Below are 21,793 nucleotides of genomic sequence, written 5' to 3' on the forward strand. Positions count from 1 at the left end.
TTATTTTATTTTATTTTATTTTATTTTATTTTATTTTATTTTATTTTGTTTGAAAGGTTTTATCTTAGTGTGCGGATTATTAATTACCTATATGAAGAGAATTATATTATTTAATAATTGAACGACTAATAGCGATTGATTTCAACTTGATACATTGAATTTATTTATAGGAGTTGTTTATAAAGTACATTATTTATAGAATTAGTTCATAGAATTCATATTCCTTGTGAATATTCTATTGCTCTTTAAGAGATTTCTTTACCGTCTTCGGTTCTTCCATAAATAAACTTCAGATATTTCAATATTCGAGTATTATTATTCTATTATTTTTTTAATATTACGACTCGTGTATTATACAACTTTGTATGTTATCATTCTAACATTATTTTTAATACCGTTTCTTTAAATACTACTATTTAAATATTCTTATTTTTTATTATTTAATGTAGTCGCTAATACCCCCAAGATGCATGCGACATTAAATAATATAATTTAACAAAAAAATATTCTATTTAAAAAATGAAATGAAAGTAAATTTCCATAACAACATTAGCTAAATGCTCATTAGATATTCCTGCTGCTTCTTTCGCTACTATAAGAGTTTTTTCTACAACTCGAAACATAGTAATTAACAAGAAGAAACTCCTTACACCCGAAAAGTATGAACAGATTCTCTCCATTAGAACAGAATTGTAATATATAAAACATCACAAATAAAAGTAAAATTACAAAGCGTAAGCTTAATTTTCAGCCCACAGTACACTATTCAAATACTACAAACATCCCCACGTATGTAACGTTACAACATCTATTAATTAATAATTAAATTGTAATCACGACCAACCAGATTGAATTCGAATTTCCGTAAAGCCGTTACTCTCTCTAACCCCGTTCTCTCGAGAGCCTCGAGCTGCCCCGGAGACAGCCCCATCCAAACAGTTTAGATTGAAACGGAAAATCACAGCGGGAACCGTAGACACTCGGGATAATCGTAGTTATGGCAGCACCGGCGATAATCGAATCGTCAAACAGGCCTGTATGCGAAGTCGCGGCGAGGGCTTGCGACGTCGTTCGTGTCGTTAAGTATTTAGTGAAGCGCTTCCGGCAGCCCACCGATGGCAACTTGCGACATTTGGCGGTGTTCCAATCGCGGCAATGCCCCTCATAATCGTTCTGGGAACACTCTGGAGGGTACATTGTCTCTAATCTGCAAAACTTCCAAACCGGGAACTTCCTCGAAGACTGACTTGGCGGGATGGATCTAGTCCCCCAGCGGCGTTTTATGACGCGGAGTTTCACTCTGGAACTGTAGTTCCAAGAGAAGAAAGCGAGACCACGGATAAACAGAGCGAAACTAAGCATTCGAGGAGAATTTGTGGGGCAAAGTTTCGACGAATTCGACCGCTTCTCTCGATGCCATCAACGTTTAATGACTACTTCATCGCGACTTACATGGTAGGCCCAATGCGAAGACATTAAAAGGATTATAACGCGGTGGCATTAATGCTTTATGCTAATTTTTTTCTTGGATATGGATGGTGTATAAACACAATCGTTTATATCGTGTCATATCTGTTTCAAAATAAAAAGAGGAAGGTAAATGACTCCATTACTGATCGTAAAAATTAAATTTAACTAGCTGGTTATTGTTGCTCGCTCTGAGAACACTCGCGAGTGGGGTCCTTGTTGCTCGCTTAATTCATATAGTTATTCATGTTTATTTTGTGTACGACCCTTTACGGGCCACACAAGGAACTTCCCAATTCCCGAAAATAGTGTTTTGAAAAGGTCTCATAGCCAGCTTTCACAGTGCATGATAAAAAAATCATGTTGACCTTCACGTGACTTGGCCGGTCCTTTGAAGGTCAAACGGACACGATCGTTCAATAGAATTTTTGAAACCCTAAAATATTCTCTAAACTATTTTTCTCACAAATGTTCCATTTTGGAAATATTTGACTGTTTCCATACTTTTGGAGCACCCTGTATGTATATATACATGTATTATATACGCACAAATATAATAATAATAATAATAATAATAATATATGTATATATATTATTTATTTCCGTTTAGTTATTCACTCATAAATTTATATTCTCCCATCTAGATTGCGTTATTCAGTTAAGTTTTCTTAAAAAAAAACTAAAAAACTACTGGACCGAATTAGAACAAAATCTAGTCAGTTCTAAGTAAGTTAGATTGATACACATCGATTGCATCATCGATCATTTTGATCTCGCTAATAGTTTTTTAGAAAACGTTAACGAAAAATTTGTTTACATACATACATATGTACATACGCGCGCACGCACGCGCGCGCACACACACACACACACGCGCACGCGCGCGCGCGAACAATTTGTTAAAGATAGGCTAAAATTACTCCAATGACCTTGAAACGTGGAGATCTGTTAAAAAATCGATTTTTCATTTTAGGGGCAAATACAATAACTTCCCTACAAATCGGGAAGTTTAGAGCGCTCTGTCGCCGTGACATTCCCGGTGTACAAGGTACCGCGCGCAAAATGCGCATGTAAGGCGTGGTCAATTATCTTCTGTACGAAAATTTTCCTAAGCGTTAAATAAGAACTGTGCTTAATAAAATATGTTTCTTCTAACAAATTTTGTTTGTATCTTCAATGTTAAAAAACATTTATATGAAATTCAATTAATTATATGAGTAACACATATAAGGTTATTAGACGTTCGTACCAGAATATTTGCGTGACATGTAGTGAATTAGTTTTACAGTGTTACATTAGTTACAGTGTCCCCTTATATGAAAATAATAAAATAAAATTAATAAAATTAATTAAACTAATAAAAATTCGATCTCTAATACTTGTAGCAATATTTAAAAAATTTTTACATAATTGCAAATGTTTTCACAAAGTTATAGAAATAGATATTAAAAGTTACTTTAAAGTTTTAATCTTGGCACTGAAATAATAAATAAATGATTACTCTGGAGTTTAAATGTCGATGTAAGGAATAAACTGGAACTCTAGAATTTTAATGTCGCTGTCCAAATGAAATAATACTCTTCTAGTGAAACCAAATGAATGAAATTTTAATTAAATATGATACTACCCACTGTCATCTTCCATCCTCTCTACCTATATTTTTAAAATTATGTTAGCATTAATAGGCCTTGCAGAGAAATTATCATAGTAAATTTGAACTATTAATCCATTTAGATTCAAAATAATTGAATATCTACGTCACACTATTACTTAACAGGGAGCGCGAACACGTTTTAATAGCTGAATTAGAAACGCTCGCTTTTAAAGTGCATCAATGGAGTAACCGAAACCGAACGGTGATTCCAACTGAAAGAAGCAAGGAAATACATTAGCGGAGCAGCAAATATAACCTAAATTGAAGTCACTTTGAAGCGAACTAAAGTCAATCAGAGCTGTATTCTGATCCAAAGCCAAACGAAAACAGGTTTGTACTGCGATCAACAAATATCGAATGAAAGCCGAATAGAACGCTGCGTCATTGGCTAAGGTTTTACAAATATCTATTACAGATTAGATTTCTTCTTAAATAACATTTATTCTTGAAGTTTCAGTTTACTGAAGTCAGAACTTTTCAAAATTTTAGTGGTTTTGAAACAATCCAGAAATATATTTGTATTCTTCGATAAGAGCATATAGATGAGTTCCCAAAGTTGTCTTTATTTGTTTAAATTCTTGATAAAGTAAACAGGTGAGCAATTTAGAGATACAAAAAAAGTATATTTTTGTATTGCTCCAACAAAGTCAATACAAATACATCTATCATATAACTCAAAACTTTGAGCTAAGAACAGAATATTCTTTTATGTTTAGGTAACATTCACTTCTTCAAGGTGTAATATGTTACCTTGTTATGTACCACAATTGAGACGTTACACGTAACTTTAAATCGCTTCTTTAAAGTAAACCAGAATCTTCTTTTATTTTTAATATTGACATCTTCAAGATGAAAGGAGTTACTTCATCATGTATCACAGTCAATATGTCACGCCTAATTAATGGAATAAATAGCTTGAAATGTCTGCACAATCTGGAGAAGGATTTTCGTGCCTCGAGTACGGCAGAGAACATGCAGAGTCTCTAGTCAAATCATAAACTACCTAACAAGGTATAATACCGCTTCCTAATGTATGACTGCTAATGGATCGTGATTAACGATGGTTTCCTAACGAGATCGCGAGATGCGCCATAGTTTCCAAGTCACATACAGTAAACGAACATAGTCTCACTAACACCAGTCGCGATGGCACGATGGAAAAACTGTGATACCGAAACGTTTGAGATCCAAAGTCTACTTACGCTACTATAGCTTCGTCGATGGTGAAAGGATAGTCAACGTGGAAGTTTGTTATCAAAAGATGTGGAAATTTACTGCTTCCTTAACACCTCGCGAAACTTCACGAGACGTGTTCAAGAGAAGTTGCTAGGACAACATTTACGCTGACACGAAAAGGAATTTCTCTATCAACACTCTGATAAAGTAAAAGTTTGTTTAGATTATTCGAACATGTATGAATTCGTGGATTAAATTTGTCAATAGACTAAATTAATCTTGACAATTCGATATTCAATTCGTTGACAATTTAGAACACCCACGTATAGGTATATTTTTACTTTCACCAACTTTTCTGTTTCGATTATGAGAGATATGCATTATTTCTGTTATAACATATTTCAGATTGGCAAGAATCGTAATAATTGTATTTTTCAGAATTCTTAACGTTACAAATTTAAATAAGCCTCGACTAACTTGATCCTGACTGATGAGTACACAATTGCCATAACTTTGTTATATAGGAGTTTCTGTTAATATTTCTAATAATATTCCATTTTCAATAATTCTGTACACTGTCCTCGCCTGATCAAGTCTTATTTCTGTACGATTTGTCTAGATTATAAAGAATTTTCGAAGAGGAGCTTTATGATCTTATTTCTTCATTGTATTTAATATACTTAATTTAAAATAAAAAAAGTCATCCTAATTCCCTTTTAAAAAACCTTTTATTTTATTATATCGAAGAAGACCTGAACCATAGATCTAAACATGTATTCACCCGAATAATAATGTTTTTACCGACTGTCTGCATATTTAATTTGTTTTCCCAAATCGCAAGCATCCAATCGTTATGTTCTTTTGAAAAGTCGTTTCGCTGCCACGCGACGACGTATCCTTTCCCCCTCCCCGAGTTTTTGTTTCCGTGATATCCCCGTTAATGGCCCCTGAAAATTGATCAGGCTCATTATTCACGCTCGTGGATCTCCCGCGAGTTCCGATATCTGGATAAAGCAGCGCGTATTTGTATGCAACACGATTCGTTAACGCTGTTCCTGCGATAACGAAGAACATGATTAAGGAGCAGGTCATTAATTTTTCTTTCATTAGATCGTGTTGCGCAAGCGAAATTCATGAACCGTCGACCATGGCGCGCTGTTCAGAGAGAAAAAATTTCATTAAATCGCATTACTCTTCGTTTCGCATCTACTTCACTAATGAATTAGGGGAAAATTGTAATTACAGTCACCGTGAATAATTAATCTCCCGTTGTAAAGAAAAGAACTAAATTGAATTATTGATCAACGCACAATGTGCAATCGTACGGAAGCACTATTTCTAGAGGGAAGGTAGAGCAAATTGAGAAAATTCCTGTGTTGATAGACTGCTGTTGTTGATTAGATTGCGAACAAATACGATCCTACGAATGGCGAGTATATATTTATTGTGTGGTGTGCTATGAGTTTTAATTTCTTCCTAGTGGAATATATACAGACGATGAAATAATTATTTTGTTTGTACTGAAACCTCTAATATTGATATAAAGTGTTTGGGAACTCTTCTCAATAATTCAATTATCTAAGTATTAAATTTCTTAGAATATTTTTACATCTTTCTGTTTAGTTGATGTTAGGGATTATGAATTCTGTTGAATACCACCCTAGGTTAACTAATACCTTTTAGAATTAAAAATCTACGTATGTAATTTATACAAATTATTGTCGGTTACCCTTCAATCTTAAGGAAGGAGGTGTTGGATATCGTTTAGGTTAATCTGTATCTCCTGTACTGTACCATCTAATCGTCACTACTTTAGGTTAGTCGGTAGTTTTATCTTCATGGGATAAGTAAATATTTTTAAGTTTCAAACTTAGTCATCCGTCCATACACCAACTAAGCATCCGACCCTTGTACCCTTACTCACTAACTCCGAATAACATGTCCGACTCCTTAACATCCTACGATTCTCATTGGTCCTTCCCCTTATTTCCACCACTTTCTGAATCCTTAAACACAAACCTTTATAAGGCACACCAAAATTCGTCTCTCGAGCTTTTTCGTAACATAATACAACAGAAGTAGGAACGTAGCGGTAATCTAGTTTCTAAGTACCGAATTGTATTAGAAACCGAACTTGAAATAAATCGGAATCTAACAATTCATAATTGAGGAGTGTGCATCAATAAGGAGACAGTTCCACATTTTCAAATTTTTGGGAAATCAAAGAAAAACGTTCTAAAATGCTGGTTGGTTACTTTTGCATTCACAGTATCTGAGATGTTCCGTGTCATTTCACAACACCTACCAATTATCTATATCGTGCCTCTTGAGTACCTGGGTCGTCGACGCTAGTTCCGCGACGTCTTATGAGTCCTATGATTTGTGCAGGTATCTGAACATTCTTTCGAAGTCGTTAGTTCTGCATTCAATGTCTTTGCATCGATTCACACTATCTAGAGTTATCTATGTCACGCCTAATGAATACTTGGGTCATCGATTGGGTTTCACGTCTCTCGGCTCCTACGAATTGTGTATACCTGTTTCTGGAATATTCTGCATTAATTCATAGTGTTCAGAGTCATCTGTAACGATTCACTGGGTCTAGAATTATCGACGTCCTCTCCCATAAATTCCTGGATTGTCGATGCGCGATATACGACGTCTTATGCGCTTTGTGATTTGTGTAGGCATATGAATGCAAATTCTTCCAGAACTTTTACTTCTTAGAGTAAATAATCTATACCCTATGATTCTTAAGATCCATAAAATCCTAAGATTTATCTAAAAATTCTTCCACTGTCTTTAATATCCCGTTTGTCGACTCTGAATATTCCGCATCGATTTGCGATATCCGCGGTAATCTCTGCCGATTCGCGTTTCCAAAGTTATCCGCGCATCCCATAGCTACCTCAATTCTTGATGTAAATTCAAGTACAACGTCGTACGATTCACGGCTGACATGCCGTTTGAAATTGACGGAGAGACGTTCTCGAATCTCGCAACGAGATTAATGGAAATAATGTTGAGCTGCACGACAGCGACTACGGAGGAATACCCGATACGTGTAAGTAATACACCCTGTCAAGTGGATTACCAAGACAGAGAGAAAACGATGGGACACGTCAGTGTAGTGAGTCATTCGCGTCGTTGGCTCATGATTAATACCGTCGGCTGCCTTTGCGAGATACATTCTAACGCCCGAGGTACTTTAGGTTCCACATTTATACGAGACTGGTACAGGTGTACCTACAATTATTTTCATGTTCTCAACGCAAGAACTGAGGCAGGTTTGGCGCTTACATATCGACGATGTTATTCATATTGTATGTGGGGTTTCAATTGGTCTTTTCTTAGTTCTGACTTAAAGCCGACGTGGACATTTTTAATACATATTGGTTATTGTTAGAGGAGTTGTTGTCTTCAGATATTTTCTAGATGTATGAGTAAGAGTTTGGATACATAGAAGTCTATATTGATGAAGTCTAAGTATATAGATTATACAGGATATTCTACTATATAGTAGAACTCTGAGTCAACAGTGACTTGGTATTGTAAGTTAAATGGTTGCCTTTAGATATTTATTATAACATCTTTCTCAGTGCCAGAATTGAGATAGGTTTGGCACTTGCATATCGACGATGTTATTCATATTTTTAATGGGGTTTTAATTGTTTTTCTCTCAGTTCTAATTTAAAATCGCCATGAACACTCTGAGTCACCAGTGATTAGTTACTGGCGCAGGAAGCAGTTGGTTGGTAACTATACAGAAGAATATCTCTGATGTTTGGCACCAGTCTTCTACGAATTTAACCATGGCATAACATCAGCACCGTTCCGGGTACTAAAGTTTTGATTTCATTCAAAGCTTCGCAAGATGTCATTTGTTGCAACAGGTCGTGAGACAAATTCAACAGTAAGTTCTGCTTCTATCAGTAATTAGTTACTGTTAGTCGAATGTTTACTTTGAAATATTTTTCCAGATATATATGGATAAGAATTTAGATACATAAGAGCCTATTAAGCGCGTGAACTATGACACATACTCACATCTAGTATAATGATCTAGATCAACAGGACTCGTCATAGGTGACTATTGACTTGTGACATTAGATACCGATTACTACCAACTCGTGCAAGGCGACAAAAATAAAATGGGTCATCGTTGCAGTAGGTGAGGCAAAACAAAACATAATCGAGTTTTTAATTGACCCCGGGTATTTTAAATTTAATCAGAAAGTCCCCGATTAGATTTTTCATAGCCCGGGTGTCCCCGGTGCCTCTTGCATTCCCACCAGAAGGATAATCCACTTTTATTTTTGTTTACTCAACCCCAGTTATTTACAGACCGTCCGTGTACAGTTGTACACACTACCGAATTAACCCCAGTCGCTATCTACACGAAATTCGTTGTGTCTTCTAACAAACCTACACACTCTGTCCTATGTGTGTTTTTAATAACACCGATGCTACGCGTCGCCGGCTAGACCAGCTAGCATCCTGTCATGCTTAATCAAAGTATGACGCGAAAAATTGCTGTCGCTCGTTCCCCGTCCGTCTTTGTTTCCTTCGTGTCACGAGGGAATGAAAAATTGCGATTTCGCGTCAATCGACGACGAGGACGTCAACGCGGAGGAGCGGCCCCGAGGGCGAACGAATGAATTTTCATCGCCGCACATTCGACCTGTATCTGTATCCAATATTCGCATGATGGCCGACCGTACACAGGAGACCTCTCTATCCCCCCGTCCTATTACATATTCGAAACGACGATGAAGTTGTAGCCGCTCGCCTCTCTCGCCAGGATCGTTCCCAATTTTCTCTACTTTCTCCGCGAGGCGAGAAAATTCGTTTCGAAAATAGTCGACCGCATCCCTCAGTAGTCATCTTTTTTTTTTTCGTGGGGAAACCGCTCTGGCCTTTTTGAGGTAAGAGAAGTGGGGGATGCCCTGCATCGTTTGCACAGGGCGCAGGACCTATGTACCGTGGCGGTTTGAAAGGGTGAATAGTAGAGAAGAGGAAACGAGGGAAAATGGAAGAGAGGGTGTTTCATTCTGGACTAACCTAGAGAACGAATTGGTACGGATATCTAGTTTTTCTAAACACAACTCTTCGATTCCTTCTTAACACGTTGGTCGACACGTCACCCAGAAATGGGTGACAGAACTTTTCGTTATTTATTGCTCTACAATATAATCAGTAACAAATATAAATCCTTCGTTAATCTGTGTCTTTAATTAAATCCCCAACCGAGCATCTCACGCAAAGTAAAGTCGAAAGACTCGTCAAAGATAACCAGCGTAAATGTAACTTCACGAGAAGTTGTAGATTACAAGTCACTCGCCGTTTGAAATTAATTACGTTCCTAGACAAACTCATCGATCTTTCTCTTCCATTTGTGTTAACAGATCGGCGTCTGGAAGTCCTGGGAGAAGGAGGGTCTGGACATCAAGGACATTGTCTGGCCAGGAAACAGCCATACGCCCCCTCAAGGAGTGCCGGAGAAGTTTTATTTGAAAATAACCTTCTTGGAAGAGCCGCCCTACATCAATCTCGCGCCACCGGACCCTGTGAGCGGAAAATGTCTGGTGGATCGTGGCGTTCACTGCCGAGTGGCCAAGGAGTCCGACATGGTCGAGTAAGTCGAAAGAATTGCTTACCCTCTCGTCGATCGAATCTCTATTGCTCGATGGAGCCCAAGGGCTTATCGTCTTTCCTTGACAGGGATGTTTTAAGGTAACTGGATACTTTACAGTACCGCTGTACACGGTTTTCTCGCTTGTACGATAAGTAAATTAAAGTAACATTTACTGAGATCGTCGAGTTTTGTATAGAGATGGGGATAAAATGGTAGTGGTCATTGAAATTGCACTCCTAAATGGTACCAAGGGTGATTGATTTGATAGCTAACTTTATTGTATTTACATTTACAATCCATCTCTCAGTTTTTTGATATTATAGAGGTCTATTGAGAAGACTCTTCTCTTCACAATTAATAATAAAAGACTAAAATTTATTTCTGAATCACTATGATTTCTCAAACTAATTCAAAGGCTGAAATTATTTATTCGTTTACAAACCTCTTTATTGAATTTAATCCTACCCACTAAAATTATCAAGCAGAACATTTTTCAAACTAACACAAAAACCAACTTATTTATCCATCTCCAAAGCACTTTCTTGAATTAAATTCTACTCACTAAAATAATCAAACAGAACATTTATCAAATGCGTAAAGAGTGTGTATATTTAAAAATACTAAACCAAGTATCACGTCATTTTTACAAAATTAACGCTAAAGTAAGTTTGATTACAACGTCAGTTCTTACCGATTACAATCCATTTGAATAATGCTTGTACCTATTATCTTTCTCCTATTGATTCTCGATATGATAAGCAGCTTTTGCACGAATAATTATGCACAGCAATCGCTGTACAGGCGTCCGTGGCACATTGTTCTCCAAGGAGTTCGCGCTCACAGGAGTAACCCTAAGATGTCGGGGCTTGATGCAAAATTAAGGTGCGAGTTTGCTAAAGCAGCCCCCTGCGCGCGCAACCCGAAAAGGCTGGAGTTCTCGTGTAACGAGCTAACAGTGTTAAACACGTCGGAAACGAGCCCATCGGGAAGCATTTTCCGAACTAAGGGTTGCCCTTAGGGAAAACAATTTTCGCCTCGCTATAAATTGACCTTTATTCCCACGTAATGGGCCTTGCATTACGATTTTACTAATTTTTCCGCTGCACGGATCACGCAACGCGAGTTCCCAACGTGTACCAGTACTGAGATCTTTTATAACATTGTTTGAAGTAATGGATGCTTGCCTATGAATGGAGTGACGGCTGCGAACGTGTCTTTGCAGATGTGTGTTGGTAAAAGAACTTCAGAGCGACGAGGACGAGGAGGGTGCAATCTACTGCAGTGCTCTTTGAAAGAAAGTCATTCTATTTGAGATAGTAGAGAGAATAGCAAATTAGGCAAGTACATAAAGTGATTAATCTTTTCGCTGGCACACGCAGAGCTTATGCTCTGCGACTGAAAATTGTTTCTGGGAATTATTGTACATCAAAAATTCACTCGACTTTCGACGAAAGCATCTTATGAATCAAAGTGATCACTTACTAACGACTCTTCGCTTTGGTGAAGTTTTGCTTATAAGTGTGGCAATAAAAAATAATATACAACTACTGCTTCTTCGGAGGAATAGTAGGCTGCAGAATTTATAAATTTAGAGTTAGCTTTAGTTGTTTTTGTTTCAGAGGTATGTAATATAGGTTAGATGTTTCTTTTTCTTTTTCTTTTTATGATTTGTAAATGATGTGATGTAAGCAAAAGTTTTTCCTTATGTAAAAATTAAAGGAATAAATCATCTATCTATCTATTCACTGCTTCTTCGATAAAGATAAAGATAAAATAGCAAACGTTTTCATGTTTGTTATTCAAGCTGAAGGAGAAATTAAGGTATTGACATTTTTATTAGATGACAGAACTGGCCTGCCTATGTTAAATAATAATTCACTTGTAAGCGAAAGAGAGACTTTCCAAAAGTATAACACCCTCCTTGCATCGTTAACAACAGTGGAATTATTATTTTCTTTTACGACATTATTATGTGAACCTAAGCAAAAGCTTTTTACAGATGAAGTTTTTGAAGAAAAAGATTTCGAAGTAAAGTGTATTAGAAATAAATTACTGTAAAGATTTCTTGAAATACATAGATTGCTTTAATTATATATTATTTTGAGGATTATTTTCTTCGTGAAACTTGAAATAAAAAAAAATAACGAAATAATATGAAGTAGGTAGCCATCATTTTAAATGAATTATTTTTATTTTCAAATAAATAATTTCAGGTAGTCATTTCTAAACTGCGGTTGTTTATGCATTTACTGCAAGTGAAAATGTAGAAAATTGTACGATGATGCCTGTATTTTTGTGTGAAAGCAAAAATATACAAAATGTCAACAATAAAATACACGTTAAGAAGATAAAACCTGCTTTCATTTAAATCTCAATTCTTTATCTCGATCAGCAAAAATATGAATTTGCATAACCATCCCCAGTGTAGGAGTATTCCTCATTTTCATTTCAATGAAAGGTCGCTCGAGTATGGTATCAACCGACCTCGATAATGTCTCAATGCAGTACAATTTTTGTCATTCTTCTCTTCACATTTACCAAGATTGAAATTCTAAAAATCAGTCAACTTTGTGGTAATTTTTATGCAAGGATAGCCTTAACGGATGAAACGTCCTTTCAACGAGTTCGCGTGTCGCTCGGTGGACGTGAATGCGATTAGCCACGGTGTCGTTACTACTAATCAGAGTTTTCCGGGTTCGCAGCCCGTGACGATGAAACCGAAGCACGTAAATGGAAGCACGAAACAGGGGACAGTCACCCCGCGCCGCCCCTAGAAACATAATTTCCAAGGAGCAGCTTCATAGTTTCCGTCGCGAAATTCCACGAGGAAAATTCAATTTCGGGCTGCAGCCGTGCGAGCACCCGCTATTATCCATTATTCTTTCCCGCTCCGTCGAGGCGACCTCTCGTCGCTGCCAACTGTTCCCAGTGCCGTTGTTTCTTCGCTTTGACGACATTACGAGCACGTCCCCGAGAGTGCCATCCCTTCGGTGAAACGTTCTCGATCGCAACTTCCCGTGGAATTTGCAATTCCCCCGTTTCTGACCAAGTTTTTTTAACCCTTTGCACTTGGATGCTTCTTCCGAGTGGACATCGTCAGTTCAGGCAAACTTTATTAGTGATTACACAGGATAAACTTATGGGAGCGTAAAATTTGTAAAAGTGTATGATTCCTTGAAGGTTTCTATTCCAATATCACGAAAAATCAAATAAAAATATGATACATGTATTAAGATGTGTATAACAAATATAAGATTGTGTTACATGGAAAACGAATGTGTAAATAGTCCACATCTTAAAAAAGCGACAATCAGCATTTGTATAAGAATGTAAGATGTGCAATTTGTGGAGGTAAACAAGAAAGCCTAAGATTGCAGCTTAAAATATGGAAACTATCAATGCATATCTATTACTTTTTCAGTGATTTATTCAGTGATTTTTTACATAAATATGTTCTTCAATGTCTAAAGATTCATGTAAGCTCGAGTATCATTACAGTAAGGTACATGTTTTATGAATTACATTATGTAATACGACGTGATTCCTGCTTGCACATTCTGTACAGAAATGGTTCCGAGTGCAAAGGGTTAAACATTTCGGGAGGTAATGCAGGCAGGATAAAGGAAAAACTGCCGTCTTCCTTGACACGGGAACTCTGGATGTCTGGATCTGTATACTGGAAATAGGGTAAAATATGGAAAACTTGAGGAGAGGTTTGCAAGGAAGCTTGTCGAAACGGGAAATTTGAAAAATGAGAAGAAAGTATCTTGAGGGTTTGGATCACAATAAATGAGATTCCAAAAGTGATTTTTTAAAATAAATATGAAAGTCTCAGAACATTTACAAACAATTTAATAGGAAACAGTATTAGCCATAAATTAACAACTTGTTAAAACCGTATTCCGATACATTTACTCAATGAAATATAAAATGAATAATAAATACATCTTGTTAAGGTTTTTCAATTCTTAAAAGGAATAACACATAATAAATAGTTACGACATTTTATTAAAATCTCATAGTCCTTACAAGGAATTGTATAAAATGAATAATAAATATATTTTGCTAAGATTTCGTAATTCTTCACCTCTGAATTGTCGCCCTAAATTGGGTTGAAAACACGCTCGCTGAGAAATGGACAAATTGCGACATACGGAACAGCTATATCTCCTTCTCTCCTAGGAGAAAATCGATTTCATTGTCGACGTGTATAACGAATCGACTTTGGGGAACGTTCTGAGTAAAGGAATAAGAAGATCGAAGTACCGTGAACTCTGGACGAACTCCCTAACGACAGCAGTGTCTTCGGGAATTGAAATTCCTCCGAAAACAAATGTGATTCGCGTGCGTGAAACCGAAACGAAATTCATGGCGGAGATTAAGCGCGAATCAATTTTCCGCTCGAGTGGTTCGACGATAATGCGAGGAACGAGGCTGGCATGTATTTTACGAGTAAAGACACTTTTCAACGAGGATTACCTCGGGGATAAAAAAAATATACATGTCGAATTGAGTAACCTCCTCCTTTTCGAATTCGGTTAGCAAAATCGTTTTAGTTTGTTTAAGGGTATATTAATTTACAACGGAATGGATAGAGGGGATTTACTGAATATAAACTGATACAAAAATTGTTATTGTATTATATACATACATATTGCATTTTCTTTAATATAAATGAAATTTAAGACTGCTTACTTTTTGAAGGTTTTTTTTATGCTTGGCATAGAGGAAATACTATTAAATAATGGCTTCACTTCAAATTCTCATACGACAATAAACACAATGTAGATATATCCTTAGAGAATTTTCATTACATTCTAATTTGGGATGCTAAAAATTACGAAATTCTCAAAAATTCATCTAAAGAAAATGAATGATTATGTAAATCTAAAATTTTACATACGATTTAAGTAGCAATTTAGAAATATAATAACTTATAAATAGTTATAGAAGATGCTACAGGGAATCCGATCTTGAATTAAATGATTAAATAATAGGAATTTCAATAATGATAAAAACCTCATATATAAAGAAAATATTGAAAATTGTTGAATTGTTGAAAATATAATAATCACATAAATGCACATCTTAACAAGAATTAAAGTTAACATAAAATAATATCATAAAATTGATAAAATGACTTAAACTTAATTAAAAATTCTTAAAATATTTTACACAGATTTAATAGCATATTTACAACATTATACAATTGATAGACCCTCAAAACTGCTGCCTCAGTCTTAGTAGACTTAGCTATGGAAATCCGTCGAACGTGATCAATGAAAGTATTTTCTGACTTTCCACTTTCTTCCGTTGGCATACAATTTTAACGTCGTCATCGAATCTCCAAAGGGGATCGTGTCCTTTTACCAGGACCACTGATAATTACAAAACGAGGGACAAGGGAAGTTCGTAACCCAAAGGAGATTACTTCATTCACGGTATAATTACAAACCCCGGTTCTCAAGAGGAATTCTTCTCTGTGCAAGGTTGCACAAAGATAGGGAAAAATGGTTTCACTGTGCCGTAGAAAATTGTGGATTTGTTCGAATATGAATCGCTCGCTCGTTGCGAGGATATAGCGACGAAGTCGTGCGCTGGAGGCTGTAATTGAAAAAGCCACAATAGAAACAGCCGTAAGCTTGGAAATTGCCCGAGTGTGGTTATGATTGCTCCTGTTAGCGTATTCTTTCTCAGACATCGTTGGATTTACCGTCGGAAACTCGGGGTTATTTGAATAACCCCACGCTAGAGATAAAACGCTCCTCTCGAAATCGATTTAATCCACGTTTTATTGGTATTTCGAACAGGTTTCAGCAGCTCCATTAATTTATGTCACCGATTGCAGATCATTTATGATCATGTAGATCATTTAACGGTATTACATATGTATTACTGTTGATATTCTATATATTCTACACTTGTATGCATTCTTATAGATATCTGCGTAATTTCATTTACCATAAATACATACATATCCGCAGTCTATTTATAATTGTTTAGGGAAGGTGGATTTCTTCTTCCTTGTTGATATTTGAAAGTAAAAAGACTTGATAATATGTTTATATTATATAAAGTATTTTATTGGAGTCCCCTTCAGGTATTTACATATTAATAATGGATAAAAGAGAGAAACATACAAATATGCGTAAAAGTATTATTAGAAAAACAAGTATCAAAATTTAACCAGCGAAAAGTATTATTACAGTCTATGTTACACTTCCTTTAACTCATTTCGATATTTTTCACTGTTTCAACTTTGATATATACCTTTATTAACGCCCTTTCACTCATATTCATATATTTCCTTCCTTTATATTATTAATTAATTACTAACGATTTGTTTGTAATAACCTTCAATATAATCGTACATGACTGGATAATGTGCAATCATGAACAAAAATTATACATGTAAAATCGATAGGTGTGATAGCTTCATTTGAATTAATACACGAACAAAAACCTAAATCCGTACTTTCTAGCGGAGACTACTCTCTTAAAGTTCAGAGCAAACACAAAATGTTAATTACAATATTATTAAATAATAATTTACCTAGTCGAAATAACGTAATTTTAACTTCCATCATCATAATGGATTAGTTTCAGACACATTGATCTATAATATTTATATATTTGCACTTTATCAAACGTAATAGCTTGCATCTCTACTCTAAATCGTTAGATTTATCGCTCCATTTTGTTCAAAGAATCGTACATTTTCCATACATTTTCCACGAAACACATAATAAACCATAATAAACCATGAAAGTCATTTTCATGACGAATGGGAACGAATTAACGTCGCGTTCGACGCCGAGAACGCAAAGACCTAAACTTTATCACTTCCGTGGATCTGTTTTCCACGGTATCTTTATTTTTCCCTAGCTCGCAACCATTGTGCACGGGGCTTTTCTAAAACGCTCCATTTCTCGGATATATGTAAGGAGAGAAGTGCCGGAATCGATTTTCCTTTTATGGCACGGTTACGTCTCGCAATGATCGAACAAGGGGTAAGCTTTACGATTGCCTTCAAAGAAACTCCGGAAACGCCCAAAGCCTCGCTCGTGGAAAATGATCTGGGACGCTAAACAGTTTTCCCCTTTCCATCCTACGCCGCTTGGATATTCCGTTCACAACGCTCGGCGCCATTTGGATGAACCTCGACAGTATTTTTAATCCTCCATCGAAATTTCAAGCGCTGCGGATACTTTGACCAAATAAACAGCGCGGAATTTTTAACTGACCGCGATCACTATCTTTGTGGAGCAAAGAAATAATTTTAGGATATATATTTTATACTTTCCACTTGGTACTAATCTATAGTAAACTTAAATCTGAAAATTGTGACTCGATTTTGTAAAAACTCTGTTATTACATGTCAATCGTTTCACTATGAGCAAGAGAATTAATGACATATCTTGTGATGGTAAGATTTAAGAATTAAGATAACTATCAGAAGAATATGGATTTAATCTTAAAGATGATTGTAACATGCACGTAGAGCAAATTGTAAAATATTTTGAAATGAATCTATTTTTATTTTAGTATCATATGGTACCTTTGATACTAATATTTACTTGGCTGGAACCGCAAGTTAACTACCAGCATGCAATTACTACACCAGGATTTTATTTCCGGCCAGTATAGCAATAAATAAAACAAAATTTTAAGCGTATCTAACAATGATCATAACAATCTATTAGATAATTCTAATTCCGTTCTTCAATTTGAATTTTGTTAAAATCGAATCCGACGATTCCACGTCGAGTTACATGGTACAATGAAGGTAATATTTAATAATTATATATTTAAAAAAAAACAGTTGTTTAAGAGTATTTAATAATGATAGTACCTACCTATTAGATAGTAGAAATTTCACCTTTTAATTTGAATTTTGTTAGAATCGAATCAGATGATTCTACGCCGAGTTAGGCACTTCAAAGTGACATACATTGTTATAAAAAAACCAATTGTTTAAAAGTATCTGATAATGGTAACAACTATGTATTAGGTAGTAAAAATTGTGCCCTGCAAATAGAATTTTAGTAGAATCGAATCGGACAATTCCATGCTGAGCTATGACACCTCAAAGTTTCCTATTTTATAGACAATTATAAGAGTGACAGAGGTAATGACCTATATACATACAACCATGTGTCCTTGCTAGGCCGTTCCAATTCCGAGAAATACTAGTAAACATTGTAGTATTTCCTGGAAGAAACACCTCTCGAAATTTCGTGACATAATATTAAACATTGTAGTATTTCCTGGTTGGAGAATCCCTCAAAGTTCTTTGAAAGAGAAACATTTATATCCATTTTTCCTGATGATCGATTTTGATAAAATTTGGTATACAGGGGGTTTTGATGTCGCTGATTCCAAATCTGAACTCAAAATTTAAAAATTCAAAATGGCGGATTCAATATGGCGGACCAAAATACGAGAATTGATTCGATTTGAACGAAAGTTAGTATACAGAGGTTTTCAAGGTCGCTGATTCCAAATCTGAACTCAGAATTAAGAAATTCAGAATAGCGGACATAACATAACGACACAAAATGCGAAAAATGACTGAATTTAGATGAAATTGGTATACAGGGATTTTTGAGATCGCTGATTCCAAATCCAGACTCAGAGTTTAGAAATTCTAAATAGCGGATCCAATGTAACGGCACAAAATGCGAAAAGTGACTACATTTTGATAAAACTTGGTATACAGGAGTATATGGATTCCTATGGGTCGAAATTGACCCAGTTATGCACAATCTAAATTGTTACATTTTTCAAGCTACCTAAATGTAGTCAAAAATTATACTAAGCATACCTGATATTTTCTATCATTCAGGTGTTTTATATACTTCTAACTAAACAATGTTTATAATAAATAATAACAAAAATAGTGAAGAGAATTTAATTGAACACTAATTTGAATTTAATCAAATCTATATACAGTTCCATTCGACACACATACTCTTATAACCTAATTCGTAGCAGCATTAAAAGATCATATTATTATATTGATAAAAAATAAATTCGTGTTAATTTAGAACAGAAAGTAGCTGTAAGACAATTCTTTATTTTTCTTCAAGGAACTGTGTTACATAAAAAAGTTCAACTTCATTGTCTGTCAGACTCTCGACAGATTCGACAGACGTCACATTTATCGCCACGATCGCCAATAATGGGTCTTGAAATGAAATCGAGTGGAAAGAAATAAGCGAGCTAACTCGTCATAAGCTTCGATGAAAATAGGAACGAAGGATAAAGTGAACGATGGGGTTGTTAAAGCGATTGAAAGTTTTACTTGGAAATAGGTCATGTAATCGGTTCTTCTAAAAAGAAAATTATATACGCTATGGTAACATATGACTGTTCAATCACTTTATTAAATTGCAATGCATAGCATATCAATACACAAGGTTAACGAAGACGAACAATATTAATAGTACTTGTTAATATGAATAATAATAGATTTAGGAGTCATGATAAATATAAAAAAATATCGATTTATGTCTTGATACCAACCGTAGTATATACATTAAACAAATATAGAATATTCTACGATGGACCAACTTTTATATAAACATAAACGTATATAATGCAAATGTGTTATTAAATTCCTTACAAAATTTAATATCATTTTCCTATTTCCTTTCAACCATATCTTCGATAAAAAAATGTTGAAGTCTCCTACGAACACACAGTTTGGAAGTGTACCGAACAAGTTTCAAAAAAGTAAAGAGACATTTGGAAAAATAATACAGATAGTTGAACGTGTGAAACGTTAGAATCGACCAATGTTCAGACACGTCGAATATCAGCTTTCCTCGTCGAGTTGAATTTTTATTCCAGTTTTCGCGTATGGCGAGACTTCTCCCTGTAAAATTCTCTTACAATTCGTATCGAAACACCCGTGGGATGTGGTTGTGTCACTTGGAAAGTACCTTGTTTAATCGTGCGGCCATTGAATTTTCGAGGAACGTAACCGAACGTTATGGTTTTACTCTGTCTGTCGTATTAACGACGAGTGTACCCTTGAGTACTTTGAATCACTGAATATTATATGGACCTGCAGTGGCCCTTGCATCGACAACGTTGCTTTAGGGCAAGGAAAGCGTGGCTCTGTAATTATGCAATGGAAGATGGAAGCAACACAGAGCAACGAATCACTGGGGTATGTTTAAACGCGACAAGGAATTGAAGTTGAAGGTGAAGCAAGGAAACAAATATTATTTCAGGTCTTTTTGGTTTCGTCGCAGACTGTGCACCTCGGTTATGACGAGTTTGCGCAGCTCACTCGATGTTGGCGTTGCTCATCAGATTAAACAGGATGACTTAAAGCCGTTGGAAAGTTCCTCTTTTGAGTTTTGCTATGCATGGTACGCTACAATTACATATTTTTAAATAGGCGGCTTGGAGTGGTTTAAAAATGATACGGCAGTGTATTTTTCGCGATTCGAATTATTAAGAAAATATTAACGAAAACGTGGATCTAGAACACGTTGAAATTGTATTAGTCATGAAAATGACTATTTAATTGTGAACAAATTGCAGCAGAAGCTTTGTTAATAATTATGCAATTTTAAGATGTTTGACGTATATAGGTCAAATTACAGTTCGATAGTTCTAATATATGTTTATTTATTTAATTTTTAAATTATTTTAAAACATAGAGTCAAACCATAAACTTAATAAACACTGTTTATTTTCATTTATTTATTGTTCTCAAACCACATTTTGGTTATTTATGTTTTTTTGTTTATTAATCAATATTTTGTAAATTGTTTGTTTAAACAAGCATGTGCATAAGGAACGATTTCAAATGTCAATTCAGACTTTCGTATGAAATAGTTCTTGCAAGAATTAAAACAAGAATAAAAACCTTCTTTTGTTCCTAAAAAACTAAATTTTGGCGCTCCTCTCGAGAATCTCTCGACCTCCGAAAACTCTCAGCACCTCGAAATGAAAACTACAAGCCTAACACAATTTCGAAATGTGGCAGGAAATGGTACACAAAAACAAGTGTTAATCCGCGTCGAATGCCTCAAGTGCGTACAATTCGCATAGTATAATAGACGGTTTAGGTATGGTGCGGAGGATCCATCAGCCACTAATCCGTGACCACTCTCGGTTGCCACTCATTATGTCCAACCGCTGAAAAACCTCGGCCAGAACGAGCGACGAGTACCGATATCATCGTCAGGCATTACGCTCATTTCCATAGCGACCGTTCGTCCGGCGCAGTTTTAATCCTCGCTGGGGTGTTATCGCTGGGATAATCCGCGAACTCGATTCGCGAAAGCACCACCAAGAGGATTGTACATCGTTTACACAGCTCGAACCCGCGGCATCGGTTCGATGGTCGTCTGCAATTCCTAGTTCACGTTAATCCACGAGGGGTTCGAGGAACGTGTCGCGGGAACAACTGTCAGGATCTAAGGACGAACACGTAGAAGTTCGCCATCTACTCTTTTTGCGCCTCGATTCTTCTATGTCGACGTTGAACTTCTACGGTTCTAGCTGTCTTCCTCTTTATCCCTCGTTGTTGGATGAAAATGGCGAGCTTTCAGTATGCAGGATATCCCATGACACGTAGTAGACAAGGAACAGAGAAGGGATGAAGAGTATCCATGTTTTCGAATTATAGTTTTGTGCTACAATCATTTTCAGGCTAAACTGAAATAGTGGAGCTGATCCTGCTAAATATCCGTGTCGGTAAGTGACCAAAGTAGTTTGGAACGTTGCTTATAATTCACGCGAGTAAGTATAGTAAAGATGAGCATGCAGCAGGACCCATAGTCCCGATTTAATTTTTTTGGACTTCGATCGCCTTGATTCTTCTTTGTCGAGGATGATCCTTC

The 21,793-nt window shown here is 35.9% G+C and overlaps 1 protein-coding gene across 2 annotated transcripts in view; it reads left to right on the forward strand.

Annotated features, from left to right (window-relative positions):
- Positions 1-21,793, forward strand: part of LOC128894518 (glutamate receptor ionotropic, NMDA 2B) — a 351,645-nt gene that overhangs the window by 290,638 nt on the left and 39,214 nt on the right. For both annotated transcript variants that reach the window (XM_054156300.1, XM_054156301.1), the window contains one exon: positions 9,703-9,932. In XM_054156300.1, coding sequence (XP_054012275.1) covers positions 9,703-9,932 — 230 coding nt within the window. The remainder of the gene's footprint in view (positions 1-9,702; positions 9,933-21,793) is intronic.

Source organism: Hylaeus anthracinus, unplaced genomic scaffold (assembly GCF_026225885.1).
Source record: "Hylaeus anthracinus isolate JK02 unplaced genomic scaffold, UHH_iyHylAnth1.0_haploid 4, whole genome shotgun sequence".
NCBI lineage: Eukaryota > Metazoa > Arthropoda > Insecta > Hymenoptera > Colletidae > Hylaeus > Hylaeus anthracinus.